This window comes from Triturus cristatus, chromosome 11 (genome assembly GCF_964204655.1).
Source record: "Triturus cristatus chromosome 11, aTriCri1.1, whole genome shotgun sequence".
Lineage (NCBI taxonomy): Eukaryota > Metazoa > Chordata > Amphibia > Caudata > Salamandridae > Triturus > Triturus cristatus.
Genome location: NC_140594.1, coordinates 166,628,687 through 166,650,847, shown reverse-complemented (window position 1 = coordinate 166,650,847; position 22,161 = coordinate 166,628,687). Strand labels below are relative to the sequence as shown.

Here is a 22,161-nt window from a genome sequence, read left to right as displayed (position 1 = left end):
TACTGCTGGGGATTTGAGCCCATACTTACAATAGTAATACAACCTGTCAAGCTCCAGAATACAGTGCTATATCTGTTAAAGGGTGATCAATGACTTAAAGTGAGACATTTGTCATCGGGACACTTAGCAGCTATGAATGTCCACACAACAGCAGAATCACATTTGTGTAGTCAGGCTCAGAGTGCAGAAAATGGCAAGCATCATGCCTTAAGCATCACATTTCAGGTGCTTTAGAACGCTGGGCTACAAACTCATCTGGTATAATTAAGTTTTGCAAGGTACTATGTGGTTAACAGGGTTGACCATCCCTCGAATGTCAACATTTTCAGTAAGGAGTAGGTGAATGACCTCTTAATGTGTTGATTAAAAACATTTGAATATAACACAGTTACTTTTTTAGTCCATTAACAGTCTTGTAAACCGGATAAAGTCTTGACAGTGTAAGTGTGAGGGGTAGTGAGATATGAGAGAGGGTAATGAAATGTGGGTGTGAGTAAGAGTGCGATACACAAACTTTCTATGCTTCGCACAGTCTAACATACGTTCCCTAGACATACTGCCAATAAGAAGACATTATATATTCTGCATTACTTCTCCTTTAACCTAAATATGTGACTTATAATAATCACTTAAAAAAATTGTTTTGAGATCACTGAAAAATCATCATTGTGGTCTATTTGGGGGTTTGGCAGCTAAATAAACACTGAAAAGCACTGGTTTCAAAGGTTTGGAGAACAATGAGAAAACACTACTGAAATCCACAAAAAATTAAAACTGTAAACAGGACAGTCTATGCATACAATAAGCATAAAGTTCTGAAAAGACAGCAATAAAAAAGGCTTTTTGTTGTTACTGACCTATATGTGGTGGGAAATGGAGAAATGGGTGAGGTCTTCCGGGAATGCAGCTTTTAAGCTGTGTCCCTATGACATAACTCTATCTCGACTTCAGTGAACAAATGTCAGCAATATTTAGGTACTGACAGGTCATACAAAATGTAAACATATTCCTGCAAATCAGATCTAAGCTCTTAAGACTGTATGTCATAGGCAAGGATGCAGCTTAGGGACAGCCAGAGGTAGCAACTGTTACTCCTGGCTAGCCCATTGCTATCCCAGGCAATAATTGGTAGACCCTGGCTACTGTAAGTTGACCTCACACCCTCCACTGTGCCAAGCTGATCCCCATATCCGGCTGCCATCCATAAACTATTTTTGGCATTCCTGATTTTAGCACTATTAGAACTGTTGGCACATCATCCTTGCAAGCTGTGAAATGTCACCTATGGGTACCATGCTTAGAGATGTACTTCACAGCCACAAAAGCGAAAGATGACTATGCCCTTTCTCAATTCTATGTAGTGTTTTTCTATTCCTCCAATCGACAAAGAGCATCAGAGGTCTTGTCATAGTCACACCAGTGAGTAGAGGACCACGTCGCTTCACAGGATAGAGAGACCGGTGGCAACAGGCCCCGCATTAGGGCAGTGAGGAGTTGGCTAGCATGTGTGTCAGCCAAGAAGCAGAATGTGGGGAGCATGGGTACTAGATTTGGCAGAGCGCCAGATGAAGGATATGATACAGATGAGTGTAATAAGGGTGAGTCCAAGAATAGACCATACCTCAACACCAATACTATGTCCATCACTGCAAGCACGTACAACAGCATTTAGAGGATAACATGAGGAGGTATGTTGCTAGTTTGGTCTCTGTGTACCAAGTGCCTGGCATGTGCAATGGAGCTTTCTATTTACCAGTGCTACCCATGCTCTTAACAAACCCCACCTACATCTCATTCATCTCACCGTTTTCCCTGCAGTTTTTGCTTCTATACTTGACACATTCCCCAGGTCTTATCTCCCAGTCCAATGCCGTTCTTGGGCTGAGCTGCCTTCACAATGCATGCAGTTTGGTGGCTGGCACTCCTGCTTCCTAAACAACTGACAAAGGCTCTCTGGTTGACCTCAATGATCCATACCTCTACATGTTTACTACTCTATGATCCTTTATGCTGCTTTTTTTCCTCCCTCTAAGCTTCCAGTGTTGGTTCCATCACATGATTCACCAATAGTTTAAACGTCTTGAATAAACAAAAGTAAAATCCCTCAAATTATTAGATGCTGTAACAACACCACTTCCAACACATTGGAGTTCTTCTTTTATGGCTGATCACAGTGGTGCAATGTCTCCTTGCTTGAAACAAAGTAAAAACAACACCGAGCTCTCTCTTGCCCCACACAAATCTGCAGCAGTTCAGGCTGGAATGAATTATATGAGGGCCCTTAAACATATTTATTTTTCTAGGTTACATGCAGTGATCCACAGTTCTGTTAGCCCTAGCTCTGTTCTGCACTGACTAGTTCAGTAAGCTGAATATTGGCCTTTTTGCATATATACAGGCACAGTGTCAGGGCCTCCAAAATAAATAAAATCTCACTTCAGATGAACTGTAGGGAGCACTTAATTCTGCAGTGCATGCTTTACACTCACCACCAGGTGTATGAGAATGGCTCCAGGCTTCCTAAGGACTGGCCCCCATTTCATTTGGAGGACTATTTTATGTCATGTGTTATGATGCCCTATGGGCTTCAAATGCACTGATTTGTGTAACACCTGCAATCAATAGGGTTTTGATAGAATGATTGCTGTTCTTTCTGGAAGCAACAGCAAGCAACATTTTCCATACGTTTATGAACAGCTAGAGCTGTCCATCCAAGCTTAGCCTATCTAGCTCCCAAATTCAAGTAGAAACAGTACCGAAACGTATGGTAGGTCTAAATTAGAACAAACACGACAGTTTACCAAAAAAGCTGAATGATGTCTCTTGCCTTAACACAACATATATTTAAACTAACACCCTTCAGGATAAACACATGCATAAATGGTAAATCGGATAGTAGTAGAAACAAGGTGATGTTAACATTTAAGATCAAACATGCAGCTTTTCCGAAAGCAATTTGGGCTATATAAAGTATGAGAAATGTAAATCATTGATAGTTAACAATGCGGTTTCCTAGATTTACATTGTTACCAACAATAAATTCAATAATCAAAGCTTTTTGCAAACAAAAATGTTTAAAGAAATGCTAACTTACTTTTTAACTTTCGGATACTTCATTTCAGATAATACATTTGTGGCGTCTGCTTGCTGCTCCTTCAAATGCTGTGGCCACATATTGTCTACCCAATCAACCAAGTCAATCTACAATGCAAAAACAATTATTAGTCAACATGTTATGAAAAAAGTATAATGTGAAAAAATTTACGATGAATGTAAGTATCAGGACAAGTCAACGCTGTCTCATCATCATGTTTCAACATCCTACGCATGCTCCGAAAGATCTTCCAATGGATCCCCACCGAAACCAGGAAGACGGTCACCCAGGCACTCGTCACCAGCCGACTGGACTACGGAAACACCCTCTACACCGGAACCACAGCCAAACTACAGAAAAGACTCCAACGCATCCAGAACGCCTCCGCACGACTCATCCTGGACATCCCCCGTCACAGCCACATCTCCGGACACCTGAGAGACCTGCACTGGCTCTCCGTCAACAAGAGAATCACGTTCCGACTCCTCACCCACGCACACAAGGCTCTCCACGACCTGGGCCCCAGGTACCTCAACGACCGCCTGACATTCTACACTCCCACCCGCCAGCTACGATCGACCAGCCACGCCCTCGCCGCCGTTCCACGCATCCGAAGAGCCACCATGGGAGGAAGATCCTTCTCCTACCTGGCAGCCAAGACGTGGAACTCCCTCCCCACCCACCTCCGTCAGACCCAAGACCACTTCTCCTTCAGGAAGCAACTCAAGACCTGGCTTTTCAAGCAGTAGCAGACCCCCCTCCCCCAAGCGCCTTGAGACCCTCCGGGTGAGTAGCGCGCTATACAAATTTCGTGATTGATTGATTGATTGAGGATACATCAGACAGAACAGCTATGCAAGATGAATGGCATTAGAGACATTAACATATAACCATTAGGGCGACCTTCTACATTTTGTCCATAATCTCTACCTCATATCAACATGTGGGCACCATACTACCTTGTGGCCAGAACACACGGATCCACGTATGCAGCCACTTTCCTTTCCCCACACAAGTTGTATCACTTCAACCTGTAAAATGAAACTCGTGTTATGCTATTTAGTTGATGTCTGAAGGGTTGGTCTAACTATTTGCATCACCATAGATTATTTTTCTGCAGATTCTGCAAGGTCCATATTTCCAAGGATCCACCCTCAGGCCACAGTAACTTATCAACCCATGGGATTGCAAAGGGCCCTTGGGCAGTTATTATGATGGAAACTGGCTGGGGTTTCTACAACTTCTGGAAGAACTACTCTTGTTTATGCTCAACTTTCCATTATTTAGCACGCATGCCACATAGCTCCACATTGCTCCCAAATACTGGAAGTGTTGTAGCATTGGTTTTAATGTTGCCCCTGTTGTGCTCCTGAAGCCTGTCGTAGCTTGAGAGTTTGCTTCTGCATTGTCAAATGATCACTCGCTTCATGTTTGATGTTTCAGCCATGTGCACTCACTCACATTACTCTATGGCTTTCCGAGTAAAGTATATGGGTTCTGTCATTTTAGTGATGCCTCCTTCTTGATCACTCGAAAAAATATCATACTCCACGGTGCTGCTTTACATCTAGGATGCTCTCCTGTCATACTGATCTGGATGGATGTGTAGGGACCTGCTCCTTATGGGCAACCACTAACGAGCAGGGTCAGCTACTTTTCAATCTTAGAGTTTTTCTTTTTTTGGCTCGCTATATGCGGTGTTAGGGAAACATAGACATGTCAGTGTCTCCTTCCTAATCACCTGCACCTGCTTTTAAGTTAATTTTTATCCTTCTCAAGAGCTAGAAGCAGGTGTGGTAACTCCTTCCAATAGGTGTGCCAGAGATATGGGTGACTCCTTCCAGTAGCCACAGTTCCGTCCAATGCTAGTAACTCATTGGGCAACTAGTGCCTTTCAGAATGAGCCCCAAAGGAGGAACACAGTCCATATAGGCAGAAACAACCAAGGAAATGGTGTACAGGACTGAACCTGGGGGATGGAGAAATTGAAGATCAAGCAGGAGCTGCAGATGACTCGGTCTGGTCAGACAGAATTCTCAAGGAAATCTGTGAAAAATGAAGGACATAAAGAGAAAACAAGGAGCATAGAATGTGACAAAAAATACAGTGAAAGCGTTGATGAGCTAATTTCTTCTCAAGTCTTATGCTTATATACCGTTGGCCATCTTGGATTGGAATGTACAGACTGGAATTACTAGTTCTACTGCAGTCTTAGATTGGCCTACAGAAAAGGAGCCACAATCCCTACCCCCTATAGAGAATGCTGGGAAGAACAAGAAGGCTATGACGCCTGCAGGCCCATCCAGGAATTGCTGTGTGTTCAGGTAAGTGAATACGCCCAAGATCAGAGTCACAGCCTTCTACTGTGCTAGGCAAAGGCACAGCTCAGATCCGCTAAAGCAGGGTTTCAATTTTGACTTGCGGACGTAAAAACTGTGCAGCTGGAGACCGGGTATGGGCATAACTGTTCATCACTGCAGGAGCAGAGAGAAGTCTCCAGCTCACTGAGGTCTTGAACGAGTAGCGCACGCAGGCATAACAATACTTTCATGCCTGCCTCCATTCTCTGCCTGAATATTGCTGTTCTGGTAGGGTGGACTGGGTGCTGCTCTTCCTCAGCAACTGTACACAATTAGAGGCTTGATCACTCATTATACTGAACAGACTGAGCCATTCCTTTTTTAATACGCCCCCAGTTCAGGAGACACTCAGCACCCAAACTCAAGGTATGCACTGCCCAGGTCAACTAACGCTAACATAGCTCCACCCTTAGGCAGACTATTTCTCTTCTTTCATCTCCGGAGACCATTGCGTGTTTCTGTGCTCAGCCTGGCCACTTTCTAAAACTGGAGTTGCCAATATCAGTCATGTTTTCTAAACTAAATCATGATTTATTTAATTATTCAAACATTGGAGCTTCAGGTAATCAAAGACATCCTCTGTGTTGTCTACATAGCCATATCCCCTAAATGATATTTGTATGTGCGCTTACTGAATCTCAACATTTATGTAATGAATGCTGCTCGGATCCAGACTAGGCTGCCGTGATCCACTCTACGCTGCACCGAACCCGTTAGCAGGCTTTGCAGAGGTAGTGCACTTATGTTTTCTTTTGGATATTGAGTCTGGACCAAGAGGAACCCAACAGTCTCTTGGACAGTAGTTGCTCACATTACTGGGATATTTCTCTCTGTGAAGGTCTTCTTTATAGTGGAAGTAAGGATTTCTCAGATCTCCCTTTGAATCTTAACGAAGCAAGGAGAAAGTCAGACGAAGAGGAATACAAATGATTTTGTGCAAAACATCTATCTACTGTCCCCCGGTGGATGTAAGGGTAAGCTACATACTGAGTCAACTTTAAGTGCCTCCTCAGTGTTCCCTCTCATGCCTCTACTCAATCCGACACCCTTGAATTAGGACCCAGTCTCCTCTGGTGGTGTTAGACCATGTCTGTATCCTTCTAATAAAGTTTCATCACCTACGGCCAACTTAGAAGTAAGCAGTAACCAAAAGGCTGCCAAAAAACTGCGAATGCCTTGATGCCCACCTCTCTGAACTCCCCACCTCATCTAGAGGGAGATGGTGTGCGGTGCTTCAGATGGTGGAGCTGCCCCCAGCTCTGCCATTAGAAGTGCCAATGTGGTGGTTCTGCTGCCAAAGAAAATGCCACTGGAGGGATCGTCCAGTTAGGGATTGCCCATCTTACGTCATTTCCACCAGCATTCCTTCCGTCCTGGACCACCACTGAAACTTTGATGGTCCTGGACAGTAAATCTTTTAAGTGCACATGAGCAATTATAAACATCCCAGCATGTGAGTGATGTTGTATATCTGTTATGTGATTCCAGAAAATGGTCCCAAATTTCAAGTCGATATCGAAGTCACATAAATGAGTACACTTTCAACATGCTTATCTGGCATGACGTAGCTGCTGCCACGTTTCCTATGTATTTGGGAGATATTTAGGGAGGGAAATGTCTGCGACGATAGAGAGCACATGAACATTTGACAGTACAGCTGCGGCTGCTAGCATGGGAGAGGATTGGTATCTGCTATAATGGTTCAGCTACTGTGCCTCTAAACTTTAAATTAGCTTTTTTTAAAAATAATTAATAGCTGTCAACAGAGTTGGAGATTTTTACACATAGTGGTGACTACAAGTTATCATCACTTGAGAATTGTCTGCTCTCAGCTTGAAGCCTCTTGGGAAGATCAGCTTTTCCCCATGCTACCCAACATGTTGTTTTCTTTGTCAGAAGGGGAAGTTGAGAGTGAAGAAAAACGTATTTATGTGTAATTCTTGTTCTCCATCAAGGCAATCCTCACTAAATTCATGGAGTGAATATATCTGCCTGTGTGGGGAGCTGAAATACTTCACAAGAAGAACAGTGTCTTCCTTTTTATTTTAAAGTCACATACTCTGTTTTTAAATATAGCCAACTGAACGTAAACAAGAAAATCCTGGAGGTGGCAGACTTTGAAATCCCTTGCCTCTGATCTATTATGGATCAATTGTTTTATTAGTTTTTGAAGGTACTACATACACCTGTCAAAAAAACGTCAGGGAGCAAGGTAGAAAAGTGAGAAGGAAAAAGCAGAACCAGAAAAACAGCTCTAAATTTCAACACCTCTCTTCCACACACCCACTTCTCCACAGTGAGATAGTTCCTTAAGATCTGTAAAACCTTGCTCTTGATAACCGGTGGGAGCTGCAAATCCCCTCTGTGTGTATGTTAGCAGCGAGTGGCAAGAAGAGGGGAAAGTCGTGTTTTGACTTCTCATGTTTTTTCTTTTTTGACTTAGCTGAAGATTTGAAGTGGAGTGAAGTTCTCTCTCAGAAGCGGCCTCGGAACCTAGAACGCATGCTCGACTTTGATCGTGATGGAACTTTCAGAGCTTTCCTACAGTGCTAGGGGTAGCAGTTTGTCCTCACGATGCCAGGTGTTGTTTGAGTTCGTCTGAGTGCAATGTGTCACACGACTAAGCGGTATGAGGAGGTGAGACAGAATTTGTGAGCATATGTCACTGACATCTGTTTGTGGCAGTCATTACATGGTTTGAACCTTTTTGTTTTAGGGGGGAGATATGTCCTTTGTGCACAGGTAAAATTCAGACAAAAATGTTTTCTGTCAAGTAAAAGAAAGCGACGAAATGAGCTCCGGATCCGAGTGGGAAGGCATGGACAGAAATAAACTGACGTAGGCGCACAGAGGTGGAGGCTATATTGGGCTACAACGTCAACTCTAGGATGGGACAAAACAGATGCGGGGCTGCAAAACTCCACCTCCAGACACACAAGGGAATTACAGAGAAAAATCTACCAATCAGATTGGTGCCTTGGGATATTCACAAGGTGAGGAATCTGTGGTTAAAAGTATCCATCAGAATTGAGGTTAGAGATTATGGGTGTAAGAGGTGATGGAAATGTTGTAAAGCCTCTCACCACTGCCACTTTTTCCCATTCTTTTTAGAGTGGCCTTCGTCACTGGTGTGCAATACAGGTTCCAGGCTCTAAATATTTTGGGTAACCAGAGGAGTTTCCAAATATGCATACCAGCTTTAAGCTGATCTATGAAGCACAAGCATTTTTCAGATGTAGACCTGCTCCACTTGACAGTCAATCGCTACTGGGCTTGTAAGTCACCATCCTAACTATCCAAGTTTTGTTTCTGTCCCATATGAAGTTGACCACAACCCCTTAAAGCTTCTTCAGGTCTGACGGAGGTGATTGTGGAGACAGTTTCTGGAAAAAATTTGAATATTTTGCACAACGTATTCATTTTGATTGCAGCTATTCTACCTAACCACGAGAGTCTGTATAGTTGCTTGACAGAAAATCTTGACGTACTATGCAGTGAGAGGGGAGTAGTTCAGACTCAATGTGATTTCTAAAGTGGTTCTTGATTGAATTCTCAGATTATGTATTGAGTTGGCGGCCAATATAATAGGGAATTTCCACATGAGTTTGTTTATTTGTTGCTCGGTGGGCAGGTTGAGTATTTTTTATTTTGTACTTTGAGAGAGAAGCCTAATACATACCCAAGTTGTGTGAGTTCCGTGATTAAAGGCTGAAGTGATTGCATGGGGTTAGAGAATGAGACAATATATTGTCTGTATTTAGGCTTGGCTTGTATATGTTCTTTCATATTTTGATCTCAGATATGTTTGCCTCTTGTATAACTCTCCGATCTGCTGGCTGCATGTAAAGCAAAAAGAGCACCAGGGAGATTGGGCATCCCTTCCTTGTGCCTCTTTGTATGGGAAATTGGTTTGAAAGGACACCATTAATGGCTATTCTGTTTTGAGGTTTTGTAAATCTGCAGAAGACCCACTTGCAGAACTTATGGTTGAATCCAAAGGCTTCAAGGGTTTCCTCTGGGTATAGGCAATGCACTTAATTGAATACTTTTTCTGCATTGGTAGTTAGTAGCAAGGCATTCTTTGGTTGTTTTAACTGTGTTCAAAATGAGTAAAGTACATGTAGGAAATCTGTCCTTTCTGCAGGATCACCCAGGATTTTCGCCTTTTACTGGACCCCATATTTATGCTGGCTTTGTAGCTCTGTGCAATTCACTCCTGCTAACCAGTGACAAAGTGGCTGGGTACTGCCTTTCAACATGATGAAATTGGTACACACCTAACTGGCATGCATAATTTACCTGTAAGTCCCTAGTATTATGGTACAAAGAGTATCTAGGGCCTGTAAGTTAAATGCTGCTAGTGGACTGTAGCATCCCTTGTCCCATCCACTACTGAGGTAGCAAACCTGACTGCAGGCCTACCATTTGTAGCATGACTTTAGGCTGTTGCAGTTGTAAGCTACTAATTCGACCTGTCAAAATAACCCCTTTTGACAGGTCAAAAGCTTCCTTTTAAATATCTATAAGTGACCCCTGAGCAGGCCTTGGTGCCCATAAGACAGGGTGCATGGTACTTAAAAGCAGGACATGTAAAGGTTTAATGTTAAAGTGTTGTTGCAACAAAAGCTATTTTCACTGTAGCAGGATTAGCTATTCTATAGGAAATCCCTGTGATATAATATTACATTTAATAATGTTTTCTCCGGCTAGGGAGCACCTACAAAATTCATTCTTGTATTTTTAAAAATATTTATAACACGCCCAATTCACTAGACAAGTCGGATTTTTAATAATTACTTTTAGAAAGTTGCCTTTTCCTTGCTTACAGCCTCTGAAGACCCATTTGCATTTGTTCCGCCACTTCTGCCAGCCAGTAATTACCATCTGAATAGGTGTGAATGGTTGTGTGAAATGCCTCTTAGAAGCAAACAGGCTGACCTGAACGGGCAGAGATGACATCTCTGAACCGGATAGACATGCAGGATGGAGCTGTGAGCATCCTTTTTGACATTAAAGTGTCCAATCCTGTTTGAATGTCACATCCTGCTTAACAGTCTGCTGGTGTTTTTTCATATAACACTTGCAGCATGTCACAGGCAAATGTTAGCTGATACCTGGGCAGGGCCATTTCTTTGCACCCCAGCCAGACAGGCATCAATCACAGTGGGCCTCATTTTGACTTTACAGTGTTAAATCTTGCCTGAATGTCAAATCATGCTTCACAGGTCCGCTGGGGTCTTACGTATAACACTTATGGCGTACTTCACAGGACGAACATAAGATGCCAAAAGATTCTTGTGTGTCTGGTATTTGAAACCCCTACTTTTACTTCTGCCAGACTTCTGTCTCTGAGTTTATTGAGGAAACCGTGGCTGCTTCAAACTTAATTTTAATGTTATATGTATGAGGACATTAGGCTTACCATAGTGCACTCCTTCCACACAAACCCAGCCCTCACAGCCAAAGTTCAGTGTGGTCAAAGACTTTTGTGATCTTGAAAATGCCCAAAGGGGGTGGTGTTAAATCAGGAACCTTCACCCCATTGGTTAGGGCGTCCCCAGGGGTCATTCCTACCCACGAGCTCTTACCAGGTGTAAATGTGGCTTCTCCAGGCACGCACCTCAGAACACTCCTGGGCATGTGGAAGATCAGAAGAGGTCTGACCCTGCTGTCAAAAACCTGAGAAGAGCCTGGAATACTGGGCCTCCTCTCCCTTTTGTACTGGAATACTTGCCATTCTCTCCCTCCAAGGGTCATGAGGATGACCATCTGTTAAAGCCACTAGATGCCTTTTTCTGCAATTGCTAAGCTGGCCAGTGGCAACTGGACCTGGACTGGGCCTTGCTGTAAGCTTTTGGCTCACACCCAGTGAGTCACTAAGCACCTCCACTGAGGTCCTTGGTGGCTTTGAACTGTATTCCTGGGGTAATTGGGTCTCAAAAGGACTAAGTGCATGATTTAGACCTGGACTGGGCCTTGCTGTAAGCTTTTGGCTCACACCCAGTCACTAAGCACCTCCACTGAGTCCTTGGGGGCTTTAGAACTGTATTCCTGGGGTGAATTGGGTCTCAAAAGGACTAAGTGCATGATTTAGAGTTGAGGGGCAGTATACGCCGTCACAAACGTGACGGACATTCCGTCCCCCATATTACAAGTGCCACTGAATGTAATACAGTTGTAATATGGCATACAGGATATTCATCAGAGGGTAAAATCTTTTACTCATAATGTACATGGTTGGTGTATCTGACCCGCACTCCATCGCTGTCAGCGTCAAATTGCATTTAGGTCCTATTCTACCACGACCATTGACTATCATTGGAACTTAGTGCTTCCTTTCGCTATTTCTATTTTAAACTTTAAAATTAATATCGCTGGATCCTTTTCTTGGATTTTTGTCATTTTGGTGATATTTTGTTTATAAAATTTTACTCTATGTTTTTAATTCATTTTGGGATTTTTATTGTTTTGCTTTTCAACTTTATTACTGTTTTAGTTGCACATAAATACTTTTCACATTCCCTCTAAGTTAAGCTTGCCTGTTCTGTGGCATTGCTACTAGGGGATTGAGCTGAGGTTAATTTAGTTACTTTGAGGGTTTACCTTGACAAGGATTGTGATTATACTTATCCCCCTCAACTAATAACCCAATTTCGTACACTATGTTTTGGATTCTCACTACTCTTTCTGGAATTTATAAATGCAGATTGTCCTGGGTCAACTAGTCCTGACATTTGAAGCTTCAGATGTCACGCAGTGTATAGTTTTGCATCAATATTAAGCAGAAAGATCAGCCTGTATGCTGAGCAGTGCGTAAGATCATTGACTGGTTTGGGAATAACTGCTATTGAAGCTTGCAGCATAGAGCTGGTAAAGGTTTCAGTATAAGCAGGTGAGTTAGATAGTTATGTAAGATTGGGTGCCTGTTTTGTAGAACCTCTAGATGTACCCATCGGGCGTAGGGCTTTGTTTGTTGTACTTTGGGGATACCTGAAACCACTTCCTTAAGTCTGATGGGGTAATCTAATTGTTTGTTGCTTCTGCCAGATGTTATGACAATTTTGTGAGGTTGGCAGTCTCTCCTGAATTTGCTCAGAGACCTAGTTTCAGAAGCACTGAAGGTTTTACAGATATTTTTGAATTCATTGGCTACACCTGCTTTATCTGTGATGAGTTTGCACATTGATCTTTTAACATTTTTGCATGGAACTTTGCTCTCAGTCTGCAGGCTAGTAATTTGCCCACTTTGTCCAACCACACCCATCCCCTCCCGGAATAGAATTTTTGCTTACTTCTAAGTATGGCATATGCCACTTTATCCATGTCCATCAAAGTTTAGCTGAGAACGGCGGCTGTAACTTTATACCAAATTTTCTGGGCCCCTGTTCCTTTATGAATGTTCTCAAACTCTTTCAATGTTGTTCTTCTCTCATCTCATTTCTGTGTTTTCCCTTGCACAGATAGTTATCACTGCCCTCCTAGTGACCGCTTTATAGTTGTATGCCAAGTCATGGGATATTGTATCATGTATCCTTGTTTTATTGGCCTCCCTCTGAATAATACTATCTCTGAGTGTCCATTGGCCCTGCTTGGCTGCACTGGTTATGGTGCTCGATGGAAAGTATAATAGAAGTGTGCTTGGACAATGCCATTGCCTCATTATCTATTTTGGTTTCTGTAGCCATGATGCGGGGTGCCCAGAAAGTTGTCTAGCCTTGTAAACGCATGGTGCATGGCCAAGTAGATTGTGTATTATTGTGAGTTGGTGATGTACTCCTCAGATATCTACTATCTCTACATGTGCAAACCAGGACCTCTGCTTGTTTGATATTGCCCCAGTCTGGTCCACTCTTCTTGCTGATTTGTATAGATTGTTATCCATGAACATCTTTAGGTCACCGCTTATTAGGATCTCCGGGTCAGCTGATTTAAGAATGTTGCTAATTGCTTGTATGACGTACGGTTCTTGACACTCATTTAGGGCCTAAATGTTTCTGATTGTGAGCGGTGTCATTCTCAGTGGCACCTGTAGCATGAAGACAAACCCCTTTACCTCCAATGCGTTCTCCAGCACAGTCCTTCGCAATATATTAGAGATAAATGCCCCCCCCCCGCCTTCTTAGCAAGGCTAGGAAATACCTCTGGAATTTTTTTAATCTAAGCCTGTGCCAGTCTCTGGTCAGCAGAGATGTTTCTTGAATTAGGCAGATACCATATTCAGCTTTGTGAAGCACTGTTAGGACTGCAAATTGTTTAGCTGGGCTGTTAAGCCTTTGGGCGCTAATAAAATTGTATTTTTATCTTGAATGTGGTATAATAGAAGTCTGTTCATCACTAAATGCTTCGGAGCCTCATGTGGGATTGATTCTTATAATTTTGTACTGCTGGCTTGAGTGGCTCCCATATAATGAGATGTATCATAAATATAGGTATCTGCATTGTTATGTCCTACATGGGGCATGATAACACCTCCCCTTTGTTGCCCCTCCTCCCCCCCAAATAAACCACCTTTCCAAAACACAAAAACCTGTAGAATTGTGAGCTCACCGGTAGGAGCACCACCTAGATCTATGGTGGAGCATCTCTCTTTGACCTGGCTATGTATAAACCACTTCCCTGTGGCCCAAACCCCTCAGCATCTGTATTTGTCCATCTATTCTAATGTGATATCAACAAGCTGGTCACCTTCATTGGAGTGGAGAGTCTGAGCTGCACTTGTGCTGTACTCGACAGAGGAAACCCTTATCTCTTTTGGTACATGTTTCTCTAAAAGAAATCCCTATGATCATTTGTCTCTTTGAAGCTATAGTGGCCACTTTCAGGGTTGCCTCGCTTCAACCGCTACCTACCTTCATCCATAAGGAGACTCTGGTGGATGAAGTATTGGCTATTTGTGTTGAGTTCTGATAGGCAGGCTTTTTATGGAAGTTGAGGACCAGCTCATTATCTCCCAGAGTGTGCAGCCCGTGTTTTTTGTTATCTCAATAAGAAATAATCATGACTCAGTGGCCCAATTTGGACTCCTTTTTCTCAGAGAAAGTCCGTCGCCTGACGAAATTCTCTGCTCTTTTGATAGTGACTAAAGAGAGAGCTTGAAATAGTGGAAGTTTGTGACCCTCAAATGTTATTGTGCCTTTTTTCCTGGGCTGTTCTCAATATGCGTTCTTACATTTGGTAGTGGTGGAAGCATGTGAGAAAGTTGATGTTACTGTTTCTCCCACTCCCCCACTCTATTTTTTTTCTTAAGTCTTAATCATGTTCCTTCATCATCATGGATGATATGTTGGAAAAGTATAGTTGCATAAGCTACAATCTCTGTATCTCTGACTTTACGAAGGCTCATCATATCCATATATTGTGTCTTCTTGACCTGAATTCCAGGTACTCTATATGAGTTTGTAGGTCAATGTTTCATCTTTTATTGCAAGCTGTTCCTGATGCAGTCATTCCTCTTCCTTTGTGTAATCAAGAGCCCCCCCACCGAAGACACTCTGTTGCAAAGGTAGGTCAGATTATGTTTCATTCCCGCATATCCTCGGACAGCATCTTTTCGGGCAAGTTATGAAATCTTTCATGAATGCCCTTATCAGTGGAGTCGCTTCTTCTAAACTCACTGCTGAAAGAGTCCAAGTGTTGGACGGGAGGCATCGGTCCCCCTTGGGGGCTGCATCTGGTTTGTACATCACTGAACCTGTAAGCATGTCTCTAAGGATATTGTCCTTTTTATGCTTGTCGTAGTCAAGGTGTAAGGCACTTTTCTTTTATGCTCGTTAGATGTCTGGGGCTCCCCATCTTAAACTATGCACAGTGTCCCTGTTGTTTTGCATACTTAGACATGTAGAGTTACTTCTTTTTCGTGTTTTGATGGGGGCTACCCAGACTTTTCAGGCTGTTGCTCCTCATTGTATGATGTTCGGGGCTATAGTGTGCCACAGTGTCAAGATCCCTCTATTTGTGATCAGTTCTCAAACATCTTGGGAGGCCAAACTCCAGAAGAGTCACTGTTAGTGTCTACTTTGCTTGGGGAGTTCTTCACTTGCTTAACTGCTTCTTGCTCTGGCCCCCTGAGTTCTCTGTGCTGAGATCCTTAACTTACTTATTCACCGCAGCCTCCTGCCTCTTCTCCTGGGGTGGGCTGCTCACCACTGCTGACAGTATACAAAAGGATGAAACTCAGGCCATGGGGCCCCATGCTCTGGTGCTGTTGGTCACTGACTTCTCTCAATTTAAGACTTCATGTCTGGGTGATGCTTCATCGTCGGGCTCGCTCACTTTGTGGGGGTACATATCATCACCAGTCTCTCCTCCCAGCACACACCATGTGGCCCCAGTGGTCTCCAGGCCGCCTCTTCTCCCTTCACCCAGTTGCTCATCTCCATAATTTATATGAATAGCAAGTCTGACCCCTCCCCTCCAAGTATGTGCTTTCTACAATGTTAGTTAGACTGAAGCTAGAACAGTAAAGGTAACATACTCCCAATATTGCCACATTCCCCAATAATTGTGGAACTGAAGTTAGAATAATATATATCTGACCTCTCACTCCTGAATATTTGCACTTTCTCAATGTTTAAAAAATTGAATCACAAGAGTAAATCTGTACCCCAGCCCCAATATCTCAATATAAACATGTTCCCCAATGTTTGTGGGATTGGAGTTAGAGTAGTAAATCAGAACCCCATCAAGAAATATGCATTTTCCCCAATGTTTGCTGAACTAGGGTAAGAACAGTATATCTGACCCCCCTTCCCTCAGTATATGCACTTTCCCCAATACTTGTCAGATTGGTGGAGTTAAAACTAAAAGTAACCACCCCCTGATTATTTGCACTTTCCCCAGGATATAAGTTAGAATGGCATACCTGCCCCTCTCCCCTAATATTTGCACTTTCCCCAATTTTTGTTGAATTGGAATTAGAACAGTATATGTTTAACCCCAACACCAAAAATACATTCACTCTCTCCATTATTTGTTAGATTTGGAGGATAGTAAAAGCAACACCCAGTCCCCCATATTTTAGCACTATCCTCAAAGTCTGTTGAACTGGAACTAGGGTGGTATATTTGACACCATCATCCCCTACAATATATGCACTTTCATCAAGGTTTGTTAGACTGAAGTTAGAATTGTAAAAGACCCCTCACTACAATATTTGCACTTTCTCCAATGTTTGTGGGATTTGGCTTAGAATAGTAAGTTAGCCCGGTTCAAGAATGTATGTACTTTCTTTAGTATTTGCAGAATTAAAGTTAAAAAGGAATGTCTGACTCCATCCCCCCAGCCCCTGAACATCTGCACTTTGTCATCATTTGGTGAATTAGAATTAGAATAGTAAATCTGTCCCAGTCCCCAATATTTGTTAGAGTGGAAATACAATAGTATAATTTCCCCACCCACGAAAATTATTTACACTTTCCCCAGCATTTCTCCGATGAACTGGAATTACAAGAGTAAACTGGACCCCCATGCCAACCCGAAAATATAAACACTGTCCCCAATGTTTGTTAGTTTGGGACAAGCATGATATAATTGACTCTGCCAAATACGTACACATTCCTCATTGTGTGTTAAATCAGTGTTAGAATAGTAAATCTCCCTAACCCCCTAATATAAGCACTTTTCCCAAACTTTGTGGGACTGGAGTTAGTTTAGTAAGCATGAAGACAATTATTTCTGCACTTTACTGAATATTTGTGGTAGTGGAATTAGAGTAGTAGTTATCGTTTCCCAAAATTAAAGTTTTTACAAAATGTTACTGGGAGTCCAGTCAAGTCAAAAGCAATATTTATTTAGACCATAGTCTTTAAAAAACGACAGATTCTTCATCAATTCCATTAAAAATAGTTAACCTATAGGCAGCAAAGTAACAACACGATTATCCTGCACGGGGCGGCACAATAACATAATTAATTGATATATACAATTTAATACAACCCCCTAAAACTGATAAAAATTCATATAGTTTAAAATTTATATTGATCACAATACACATATTAATGAGGTTCAACTTTTAAAATCACTAAAACACTATCGGTTTCTCCCTGAAGAGACTTTTAATGGCTTTCATGTAGTTTCCAATTGCAATTGCTGACTCACGATTAGGCATCTCTGTAAGTAAGGCTACTGCCTGATCCCGTGACCTTGTATCATATTTTTTAAAGATTGGGCATAGGAATTGTTTAAGCTGGTCTAAAACTATAACACAGTCTACCAATGTGTGCAAAATATCGCTTTTTGTGCCCAACATACATTTACAGGTTTCATCAGGCTGGATCATTTCTGCTTTTATTTTCTCATTTACCAACCAAGGATTAATGCCCATTCTTAATCTTAAAATTTCACATAGTTGGGCAATGTTTCCAGGTAAGGGTACCAGGCTTCATTCAACCATGGTTCCCTCATAAATTGTACAGATTTTTTCGTTCTCAGATACTCCATGTCAGCCCTTCTGGAGACTTACTGTCCTTGGGTTCTAAGTGCACTCTTAGTAAATTCTGCATGCAGTCATTGAAGACAAATTCTCACCTTTAGGTTCTCACCAACCATTAGCAGTTTCTTCCTAGTCTCCTTAGCCCATTTTAGGCTACTAGACTGAATCTCCTTTCTACATCATTGAGAGACCTTCTGTGTTCTGCACCAGGTTCCTGGCGTTTCCAGAACCTTGCTAAAAGTCATTTGAGTCGGTATGCTCCAAGATGTTATGCCTAACTCATTTCTAATGGCTTGGATCATTGCTGAGCCTGCTAGTGACAATAAAGTTTTCAAACACTTCCCTTCCTCTAAGTCCCAATCTCGTTTACCGCTTAGGTAAAGGACTTCAGCTCCATACAGTACTTGCGGGGGTATCATTGCACTATATGCCTTTATCAGTGGTCTGTGGGACATAGCTCCATAATCTCGATTGAATTTTTTAAAACCAGAGATCGATGTAAAGGCTTTAGCTTTCTCCGCTTCTAAGTGTGTATGCCACTTTAATACACTATGAAACCAGATCCCAAGATATCTATATTCACTCACAATTTCCAGTTTCAAAGGACCTAAAAACCAACTAAATCTAGTGTCTCTTTTCCCGAAACATAACATTTTAGTTTTTTCCATATTTACAGTTAAAAACTTTACTTCACAATACCCTCTAAAAGTATTTAGCTTCCTTTGAAGACCAAGCTCGGTCTGATCGAGAATTACCAGGTCGTCTGCATACAATAAGCAAGACAATTTATTACCATCCATTTTTGGGCTGGCACTTCTATCAACCTCTAGGGTTGCGGGTAAGTGTGCTAGGAATATGGCAAAAAGCAGGGGGGCCAACACGCAGCCCTGTCTAAGGCCGTTCTCGATTGCTATTTTCGGCATCAAGGACCTTAGTGACCTGTGCCCAATTTCCTCTATGTAACTCTTTTACTATGGCCAACAGGCCTTCCGGTATGTTATAATTTACTAAAGACTCCCAAAGGCATTTGCGGTCCACAGAATCAAACACGCCCCGGAAGTCAAACAAAGCAGCAGTATAGCTTACTATTTTGCTCTATTGACTTTCATGCCACAGCCCGTAGGGCGAAGCAATGGTCGACAATGGAGTGGCCTTCCTTGAAGCCCCCCTGCTCAACTGGCACAATCGAGAACTGCTCCACCCAGTCCTTGAGTCTACCCAGTATTATTTTTGGAAATACTTTTTCCCCAATGTCCAGCAAGTTAATTAGTCTATAATTTTGAGGGGCTTTCATATCGCCTTTCTTGTGCACTGGTCTAATTACTGCACCCTTCCAGTTCTTGGGGAATTTTCTTGAGTCTAGGATAGCTAAGAACATATGGGACAGTAGTTCCGCCCACCAGTTCAACTATGACTTTATCATGGATGCTGGGAGATTGTCAGGTCCTGCTGCCCTGGTTAGCTTTAATTTAATTATTGTATTTATCACATTTACTATGAGAAATCTGATTTTAGGTCATCCACTAACCCACTCCAGTTCTGTGACTCTCCTTCTTATGATGCCCTACGAGAGCCAAACAATTCCTGAAAATATTCCTCCCATGCAGCCTCATTTTACCACACAATTCATAGCTCTCACAGGATGATTGGCTGCTGCCTGCATCAGCTTCCAGAACTGATGTATATTCTTTGTTTCAATAGATTCCAGTAGGTTTTCCTAACATTTTTCTTTATACACTCTTTTCGAACTACTAATTAACATTTTATATTCCCTTCTCAATTTTTTGAGATGTACCAGTCTTCTCAGATCGTATTTAACTCTAATACTTCGTGCTTCTCTCCTTGTCTCCCTCTTCTTCTTTAGACATTCTACGGAGAATTTTGGTTGTCTTACTGGGATTGTATGTTGATTTGTTGCACTTATTACTGGGAGTCGAGTTACGTTATTAATTCTGAACTCCTTGTAATTGATGTGTTCTCTTGAAATCTTTGTAGAATAGGAATTAAAATATTATTTTAATAGCCTTTCTATTTCTCAATATTTTTTGTTTTATTTTAAATATTACATTATTTTATAAATGTGTATTACACTGGTGAAAGTTTTAAAATGTTTGTATATGCGACAAATAATATTTATGATTATTTTCAATGTTTAGAGAACAATGCTAATATTTTTGAATTGGCTGTAGCATTGGAATCACTGTCATATGAGGTCAAAGCATCTTGGGTTATCTGTGGCAGCGAGCAAGTTGATATATCGAGTTACCAAGACTTTGAATATGCTGCTGTTGAGCACCTGTTTTTGTTCTTCCATGAGATATCTGATGAGTTTGTTTGCTTTTTGATTAAGGAGACCTGAGAGATGCACCAACATCAGAGAGCTATTTCTTGCCACAGCCCAGTGCCAAATCAACTCCCTTTCCCTTGACTCACCTTAGATCTTGTTCCTCCATTTGGAGGGATAATGCATTACTTTAGAGAAGTTTGTTAATCCAAAAAAGAATGGATTAACGAGAGCTTGCTGGAACGAAGGGTTTTAGGATAAGATGGATGTATCACGGCAATAGAATTCTGCTGAGGAATACTTCCTATCTGCAATTTTGGTTTTGAAAAAAATGCCTTGGAAGAAGTTGCTGTTCTTGTGCCTAGCACTGAATCTGTTGTTGCTTTCTTCAAAAAAGAAATGTAGGAGTCCTGCAGGCCTCCTTCTGGAACGCTTTCCATTTTCCCAGGCCTACGGATTTCAAGGTTTAAGCCTCATTCTTCATCTGCTGAATTACATTGTCAGCACTTGTGCCAAACAGCGAGGAACAGGAAACAACATGTCCTTAATTTTGTGTTAAGCCTGTGAGGACACAGATGGGTGGTGGAACCATGAGGAGCTTCCAATGGAGAAGCTATGACAGATGGCATGAGCTCTGAGGTCTGCTGTGTCCTTAGGTGTGCTGATGATGCACTGATGGGCTGGTCAAAGCAGATCATTCATTCTTTCAGCACTTCATCAAAATTTCACTTTTATCTCCCAGGAAGAGTTTTATGAAGCTGTCCAAAGAAATTCCAAAGGGAGGCCTTCCTCTAGAAGCCCAAACTCTCAACAATATCTTAATGTTAAGTTGTACGTCCTCGATGCATCGATGTTGGATATCTGAAGGTGGATGACCTCAACTTCGAGCCTGAGCAATGTGATGCGAAGGAAGTTCTAGGGGTCAGAGGCGAGGTCAGACCTCTCAGCTGGTCTGGTCTGGAGTCTGCTCTTTTGCCTACAGTTATACCCTAACAGCTTCCCTTTTCTTTTTCTCCAAGAAACAAGGGCGAGAGAAACTCAGAAACTTCCCGGGCTGAAGACAAGCCAAAAGAGCAAGGAACTGGACAGGAAAAATTCAGGGTTGTATTGATTTCATCTAGGGCATAATCCCCTAATAAATCAGATCAGACTGGTGCAAAAACCTGTTGTGCCTGTGTGACCCATTACAGAGAGAGAACACCTTGAATTATAATAACAAAATGGGGAAAAAGCACTAATCTCAGAACAATGTATTTCTGCCAAGTAAAGGCCTAAATACAAAAAGCCATGAAAAATGATCTTTCTTAGACAAAAAAGAACTTCGTGAAAAACTTGCTGTGTCAGGGATCTTTCAAAGTGAGCCGGAACAAATAACTGCCGGACTTATACAACAGTGCACAACTGGAAGCTGCATACTTCTGGAATTCTTGAAGGTACAGTGCCAAATAGCATTATGCATACAGTCTATGTAAGAGAGTACATTTTCCATTAGATTTTTCATAGTGAAAAATACAGTTTTCATCAAGTAGCAGGAGGTGGTTTGAGTTTATCCTACTAGAGTTGGAGGAGTCTTGGGGAACTGTTTTCACCCTTTGAACACTTACTCTGTTGAAAATACTACAGTGTGACCTGACACTTTCACAGAGTACAAGCACTGGCAGAGTACTGCACTACTAGGAACACACACCTGGAAAGAGAAATGGAGCAGACAAGCAGAGCGCTTCTGTAGCAGACCAGTTTCTTTATTCTGTACCGCTGACGTTTTTGGCTTTTGCACTAGGGTTCCTTGAGTGTGTGAGGGCAATATAGAGGGACAGGAGGTTCCACACGTTCCGCAAGAAGGAGATTCCCTGGATGGGAAGTAGTTATTCACTTCATTCCATAAGTCATTGCTTTTTCATCATAATACAATTATTCCATTCTCCAAATTGGGAAAGACCAAGCCAAGGGGGCTGAATGCCAGCCGAACCCTTCCTATCAGGTGCTTCCCAAA

General features: G+C 42.1%; 1 protein-coding gene across 6 annotated transcripts in view; it reads right to left on the bottom strand.

The window, feature by feature from the left end:
* The window catches only part of KDM2B (lysine demethylase 2B), a 759,008-nt gene that overhangs the window by 481,651 nt on the left and 255,196 nt on the right, over positions 1-22,161 (bottom strand). For all 6 annotated transcript variants that reach the window (XM_085636000.1, XM_085636002.1, XM_085636001.1 and 3 more), the window contains exon 6: positions 3,095-3,201. In XM_085636000.1, the coding sequence (XP_085492126.1) occupies positions 3,095-3,201 (107 nt within the window). The remainder of the gene's footprint in view (positions 1-3,094; positions 3,202-22,161) is intronic.